Genomic DNA, 7,899 nt, shown 5'->3' with positions numbered 1-7,899 from the left:
GATCAGGCGCTTGGTTTGAGCGACCCAGTCGTCATAGCTGAGCTTACGACCTGCTTTACACTTAGTTAACACATCCATCGTCAGCTTGGTGACAAACAATTTGAGCTGGCTTCCGTGAAGGGCCTCATATAGATGCTCAAAAAGTGTAGAGGTTGGACCAGCCACGGCCACAGTCCAGCACTCAGCAGAGTGTTGGGCTGTACCAGATATGGGAGGGTTTTCTTCTTGGTCCAAATAAAGAAAGCTGGTTTCGGGATTATCTTCAGATACAGGAGGGTTTTCTTCTTGGTCCATCGAGACTTCTTTGTTCGGATGAAGATCGTTGGTTCCAGCCAGAGACCAACACTCTGCTGAGTCTGGGGTTGCTGAGCACATGAGACCCAAGACATAAGCGTATGTATCTTCAGATATGGGAGGGTTTTCCTTCTGGTCCATTGAGACTTTTAAATCTTGGTCTGGATGAAGAAAGTCGGCTTCCGGTTTAACTAAAGATATCGGAGAGTTTTCGTGTAACAGGTTTTGAGTAACGAGTTTAGGTGACCAGCGTTCAGCTACCTATTTAAAGCCCTGGAGGTGGCTTTGATCTGTCAAACATCAAAGGCAGGCCACGCCCACTTCGGTGTCACGTGACATTCTATGACACAGGCCACACCCACATCAGTCCAATGTCACATGACATTCTATGACACAGGCCACATCATGCTGATGTTTGCATTCCAAACATCGCGGAACTTTTATCAGTGCACGATTTCCTGGTACACCGATTATACCGATGCACACGTCAGAGTTCGGCTAGCCTGGGTGCCAGCCGAACTTAGTCCCGCCCACAACATTTGAGGTCTGGAAGTTCAGTCTGGCATTGCCCCGTTGAGGTAGCCTGGTCGTCACCATCCTACGTTTCCGCCCGAAATTTGATTTCGGTCTGGCACGTTAGTCTGGCCCAATGTAATAGGAATCTGTCTCCGTAATGGGCGGATGCTTATTTTGAGGTTTAAAATCATTGGAGTTCCCTTAACCAATCAGCAACGTTTGGTAATGACGTATATTGTGCGCCGGAGTTCAGGCTCTGACGCTTACCACTTCCGCTTCCAGTTAAATAAATCAAACTTTTCCCAAAGCCAGTTGGAAGGAGAGCTACGACGTCCTTGCCGTTTATAAAATTGACAAGACAAGCCTCTTGTTCTGGTTTTAATTCCGTGATGCTCTCGAGAGTTGAGACAACTTCGCGGATGGCTTCTAGCGTCTCTTCCTCCGTCGCCATTGTTGCTATGCTGTTGAACTACAAGCTTCGCTGGACTACAAGCAACTCGGCAGGCGAGTTCCGCGTCATCACTCAACTGTTCGCCGATTGGCTAAGACCGCGCGGTTACACGCGAACCGCAGAAGGGCAATTTGGCCAGACTCCGTGGCAGACCGAAATCAAATTTCGGGCAGAAACGTAGGATGGTAACGACCAGGCTACCGTTGAGGCGCAATTATGCTCGAACAGGAGCTGTTCGTACCAATCACATTCTCAGGGCGGGCTTTATATGATGATGGACAGATGATCAACAGTAACGTAATCACGTCAACAAAGATGGCTGCCGCTGGAGAACTGAGATGTGTAGATTCTGCCATCGAGTCTGTTCTAGAAGATATCGACAGCGCATTAATTTTAAAAGAGGAACAGATAAATGCGATCAAGGCATTTGTTAATCGGAAAGATGTTTTTGCCGTCCTTCCTACGGGATTCGGCAAAAAGTTTAATTTATCAGCTGGCTCCGATGGTCCTTAAGAAGATGGGACACAATTAACATACGTCACACACTCCGTTGCTCTGATTGGTTATAGGTCTATCCAATTGAGTGCAGAGGCATTTTTTTTCCTGGTTCGGTTGAAACACGCCCCATAATCACAGCCCAATGGAGCGGTACCAGATTCTGACTAGAATCGAGTACGGCTACGTCAGGCTAGAGCTCGGCTAACCATACATGAATATATGTCTATGTCATTGACTGTATATTCTAGGTCTATCAAACTTTTTTTTTCTTACCATTTAAAGTCAATACTGTCAATACTGAAAAAGTACTTAATGAAATTTTCATTAAAATTAAATGCTATTGAATTGCATTATTATCATTTAAAAAAAATTAAAAGTGACAGGTAACTATAGATTATGACGGGATTTTTATGACCCTGTCAGTCAAAATGACAGACAACAACAAAGTCTAGCGCAACCTCTGCATGACACTGACATCGGAATCTTGCCCAAGGACATCTCAGCTGTCAGGGATTGAACCATCAACCCTGGTTCCAACCCAATGTGTGTGTCTTTGTGCCAACCAGCTTTAAAGTATTCCAGGAAGTGAGATTACTAAATAATGAAAAGAAAGACTTCTGGCTGATCTGTCCAAGGGCAGGTTACTGAGTTCTGACCTACCAGCATACTGCATTGACATTTGAATAAACTGACACTGTGTAAAGTTATATTTAATGTTTCTATTTACTTATTTTTAGGGACATCCCAGGGTCGTGGTAAACAAGTGGTAAACAAATTATCCATATTTTAACTGCGGTATAAATAGAAAGGCTTCAATGTAAATATTACATTGGACAAAAAGAAAGTTCTGTATTCACAGTCTTGCTCAAGTAAAAGAAATGCAGAAATATTATCAGTAAAATGTTCTTAAAGCATCAAATGTCGTCGTATTTGTACGGTTAAATGATTGAAATGTCATAAAATGTTCCAAAATACTCTGAACAATTTCCAGAAGCCCAAGCTTACGTCCAAAACCCAAAGATATTCAGTTTGAAATATAAAAGACCAGAAAATATCCACATGGGAACAATTACTGGATTTTGCAAATTACATAAACACAGTTGTAGATACTAGAAACTAAAATCATGTGCAGATATTAAGTTGTAATTAAACTAGATGTAATGTATGCCTATGAATAATGTGTGCAGTGTATTTGCATTAGCAGTCTCTTAATGCTTGTTTCACCTGACCTCAGGTCAATTCTTGCTTAACACGAAGAACAACACAGTCTCTGTTGGAGCAAGAAAACCGTATTGATCTTAAACGTAACCATGCACAAAGGCTTTAAGTCTGTGGCAACGTCAGCACTTTTCTGTACGTGTAATGTAGGTTTGGCCGTAATCCTTAATGAGTTTGCTGCATTTCACCACTATTTAATACATAAAGGTAAATTATTCTATATTCTGTAGATGAGACACAATGAACTCTTCATGCTTTTCCTAGAAGTTTCATGTTGAGTGCTTTTGTCAACAGCAACAACATTGAAATTTATTACTGGGAACAAATTAATGTAAGTTTTGCAGACTTCAAAATTAGTGGTCAATAGTTGAAGTTGAGCTTATAGGACTAGATAGTACAATCCCTTAGATAATCAGCACTTGGTATTGAATGGGGTAGGGGTCAAAGCTTCACTGGGGTCTTCAGGTGGGCACCCTCCTTCATTGGTGTTTCGTTGACAGGCCCACGACACCTCCGAAGGGCTCAACGGCAACACCTGGCATCCCAGGTGTGCCCCCCTCTGCTTTTATTCCTTGATAGTCATTTTACAGCCCAGTTGGGGTCCTTTCTCTTGATCCACAGCCAGTTGCTGCTGCGTTCGGCAACCTCTGACAGTGATTTGACGGCTTGTCGGAATGCCTGTCCTCGCACTCCCATCCCCTTAAGAAGTATTATCCAGATGCTTTACGTCTACTACTAGACATATATAGATGTTTTTTTCTTCCTCTGAACATCTGATCTGAAAAAGAAACTGTAATCCTACCAAAATGCTTGGTAAGAAAAAAAATAATTAATTGGTGCATCCCTAAATAGCTTCAATTAGGGGATTTGTATTCTTATTTTAGTGCAAATTTGGTCTTTAAGCTTACTCATATATAATGCTGCTATGATATTTCAGTAAAAGTTTATCTTTTATTAGCTTATTGTATTTATTATTTCTCTCTTAAGTACAATAAAATTAGAAGTATGTCCAGTTTGTACTTAAGTATACCGTTTGATTATATTCGATCTCAAATGGACAGTAATACTGTAAAATTGTAAACAATGAACAATAAGTCACAGAATTGTTAAAAAACAAAAGGTTTATTCCAGCTAAAGATGTTACTTTCCCTGAGAAGTTAGTGTTTACACAGAATGATCCACAAAATGTAGACTGGTCACAATTATTATCATTTAACAGATTCCCGTTCACAGTTTCCTAATTATCAAGTCACACAAGCTATGTCAACATGACAAAAAAAAAACACCAGTTAGTGTTTTAGTAGGAATAATGAGCAAACTCAAAAAAAGCCTGTCCTACTTTTTTATTTCCTCGCGCCACCTTTAAAGCACACAGTTTTTCATTATTACAGGATCAGGCACTAATCTTCTCAAGAAGTACCCACTGTGCTATACACTATTTTACCCCCTTTCATTTTCTATGCGTCAAAACTTCAATCCGTCTTCCACACAACCTACACAAAGTCCCGGTGGTGGTTTGATTGTTATGAGCTGCCTTACTCTCGCTAATGTCCGTATTTCTTTATCCAGACTGTTAAACAAAATAATTTCAAGGCCAAAAGACTCGGCAGTTATTCAGATGTTTGCTGGAGAAGGCAGCATGACGGAGTAAACTCGCAGTAAAACTTGACAGTACCCAACGTCCTGATTCACTATGTTTTAGTTTCAGTCAGAGAAAGAGTTCCTTCACAAGCAGCTCACATTTTAGTGATGTCCACAGAGTCGTGAATGTCAATAACTTGGAAGCCCAGGTTGTCGATGCCCACCTTCTCGTGGTTATTGTGGTTTTCCCTGTTGTGGTTGTTGTGGTTTCTCTGGTCTGTGTCGGTCTCGAAGCAGCGGACGCAGTGTGGCGTGGTGACCCGCACGCTCTTAGAAAAGTTTGAGAAGTCCACTCGGTACTTTCCCGTCTTGGTGCGGGAGATAATCGGGAGAAAACTGTAACCCCACTGAATCTCCTGCGGGATGTAGGAGGTCCGGACCTGACAGGAGGAGCTGGTGGACTCCGCTGTCCCGTCCAGAAAAACCACCAACTCAAAGTCCTGCTGGGGGAGAGTGTCAGCCGATAGCTCGTAGAACGGACTGGATCTGTCAATCACGTGGTAGAGGGTCAGGGGACAAACAAAAAACAAGTTGTCTTTGCCAGCATCAACCATGAAGTCAATGTCCACCTGGTCCAGGATGATGGTCTCTCCATCTGGCGTGGTTGTTGTCCTCAGCAGCTTGCCGTAGATCTGGCTTCCGATTAATAAGGTCTTTCGAAGGTTGGCCACTCTGATCAGGAGACACAGACTTCCTTTCTTCAAGCAGACGACAGCTGTGTCGCTGAAGGTAACAGTCTTTGCTCTCTTTTTAGGTAAGGAGATCTTGGCCAAGACGATGCCACACATGAGACAGTTGATGAAGACTCCGATCAGAGACTGGATGATGATCAGAGCCACAGTGCCAGCACAGTGACCAGTCAGCGCCCTGCCACCATAGCCAATGGTCGTCTGGGTCTCTAGTGAGTACAGGAACGCCGTCGTGAGTCCGTTAACGTTGTCTATACACTGGACATGTCCATCAGTACGGTTCTGTCCAGTCAGATCCCCGTTGTTCTTAGCGATCCAGTACCACAGCAGGCTGAAAACAAACCAGCTGCCGGTGAACGAAGCCACAAACAAGAGCAGAACGAAGCGCCAGCGGATCTCCACAAAGGTCGTCCAGAAGTCCAGCAGGTACGCAAACTGGTTACTGCACTCGATGTTGCCGAACTCAATGTTGCAGCGACCGTCTTTGGTGACCAGACGGGTTTTGCGGCTTCGGAGTCCAGCTGGCTGGATGTGACTCTGGAGCAGCTGGAACATCCTGGAGCTGCAGGAACAAACTCAAGTGTTAGTACGAAGCTGCACTCATGCAAAGCAGGCAAGTCAAGACAGATTACCCAAAATATCCATGTAAGGCCTCACCGTCTGTACAACAAAGACTCAAATGATCTTTTAAATCCTGAATCAACTGAAGGGAGGAAAGACAGGAACAACAGAGCAGCCAGTTGAGCACATGATAATGTAAAAACATTTTCACGTATTTGGTTACTATTTGATTAGTAAATCAAGTTTGATCAAATGCCTGCACAGCTGAATGCTACACATCTATTACCAAATTTTTATGAACTGGATATTCTGTCACTTATTCCTCCGTCACATATGGCTCCATTATTATCAGAAATTAATTGACAACATATCAGGAGGCCACACTGTTGGACTGGTTCATTAACATTACTGCTGTGAATATATTAAATCTTCGACTAAAAACGTACACATGTTTGTGTAACCTTACTTTAAATACTCCGTGGCTGCTGCAGCAATGCATGGCGCATTTATTTTAGAATAGAATAGAGTTTTAGATCTTCAGTGGAAGACAAATCCCCTGGCATAGATACATTCTTGGTTTTGTGAAATTTGTGATAAAATACAATAATAAAAATCCTCTTTTAACTTAAAATCTAACAGCAAAAGACAACATTTAGACTAGAAGAACACTGGGATAATGCACACGTACAAACCCAAATCCATTATTATTACATAGAGTAGTAGTTATGTGCCAGTTAATAGTGTGCAGCATGCACCACGTGCTTAGAGTCTTACATAACGGCCACTCACTAGACTCAAGAACAAGATTCAAGAAGCCTGGTTGTTTTGGCAAAGATGCCTCTTTTGGTTTTAGAGAACTCAACTCAACTCAACTCAACTTTATTTATAAAGCCCTTTAAAACAGCTGTGGCTGACACAAAGTGCTATACATAAAATACAACCTAAAATATAAGACATCAAACATAAGAGACAATATAAAAGCAATAAAAACAATATAAAAGCAATAAAAACAATATAAAAACAATAATAAATGATAAACAGTATTAAAGTAATAATAAAACAGAACAGAAAACAGGGTCTCATGCTGTGTTAAAGGCCAAAGAATAAAAATGGGTCTTAAGATGTGTTTTAAAAATGGACAGCGAAGGGGCTTGTGTTTTCATGGTAAATAATTGTCAAAGACGCTTGTATATTCTGGTAAAACCGTAACATTGTCATAAAGATTTTACTTTCCTCCAAGCAGCTGTGATAATAGAGTAAAACAACACAGTATGTATAAATATATATATATGTATATGCAGGTCCAGTCGGTAAATCTTAACAGCCTTAGTTCTGTTCTGAAACAAAGAAAAGTTTTGTTTCCACGTACCTGCTTAGTGAGACCATGGGCCCCGAGTGCTCACTGGATCCCTGCTGGAACTTCAGACTCGTTTCTTCTAGCGAGTGGCCATGGAGGCGTTGGAAAGATTTTAATCCACAGTGAAATTTCCTAATCCCAGCCACATGCCACCGTGTACGCTGGCTTCATACAGCCAGACGAGCTAGCCTCAAAGCTCCCAGTGGGCGTCAGTTCTCTGTCGACTCTCCTCATCACTCCACTAGTAAGTCTAATAACACAACCGTTGGCTGCTTCACCATCTGCACCGGACTCTCTGCAGTTTCAGACCATCACGACGAGGGGGACATTCGGAAAGTTTGTCGAGAAAGCCCTCGGTGCTTTTGTGCGGCAGAAGGTGTGTCTATTGATCGAAGGTGCCAACGTGGCCGGTGCGGACACTCATGCCGTTTTTGTTTTCAGGCCTGAGAACATTTGGGATTTGCGTCAGGCCTCACAAAGAATTCCCTCTATTGCATTTCCCCTGGTCACCCTCCCCCTCTTTGAACCCGCAAGGCTGCCTCACATTTGCATCAAAATGAAAAGCTGTGGGGACAAAGTGTCTTCAAGACACTCTGCCGGCTGCACGAGGGCCATTTTCATGTCTGTGGAGCCTATTTCTATGATCTTTTGAGATATAGACGAGCTCTTGAATT

The 7,899-nt window shown here is 42.5% G+C and overlaps 1 protein-coding gene across 1 annotated transcript; it reads right to left on the bottom strand.

The window, feature by feature from the left end:
* Window positions 1-4,600: 4,600 nt before the first annotated feature.
* kcnj1b (potassium inwardly rectifying channel subfamily J member 1b) lies at window positions 4,601-7,476 on the bottom strand. The gene is made up of 2 exons (XM_084564739.1): window positions 7,238-7,476; window positions 4,601-5,869 (listed from the first exon to the last, which is right to left on the bottom strand). The coding sequence occupies exons 1-2, from the start codon at window positions 7,252-7,254 to the stop codon at window positions 4,714-4,716; spliced, it is 1,173 nt and encodes a 390-aa protein (XP_084420865.1). The 5' UTR covers window positions 7,255-7,476; the 3' UTR covers window positions 4,601-4,713.
* Between the last annotated feature and the right edge of the window lie 423 nt (window positions 7,477-7,899).

This window comes from Chelon labrosus, assembly GCF_963514085.1.
Source record: "Chelon labrosus genome assembly, chromosome: 17".
Lineage (NCBI taxonomy): Eukaryota > Metazoa > Chordata > Actinopteri > Mugiliformes > Mugilidae > Chelon > Chelon labrosus.
The sequence above is the reverse complement of the archived record's forward strand: the minus strand, read 5'-3'. Positions and strand labels throughout refer to the sequence as shown.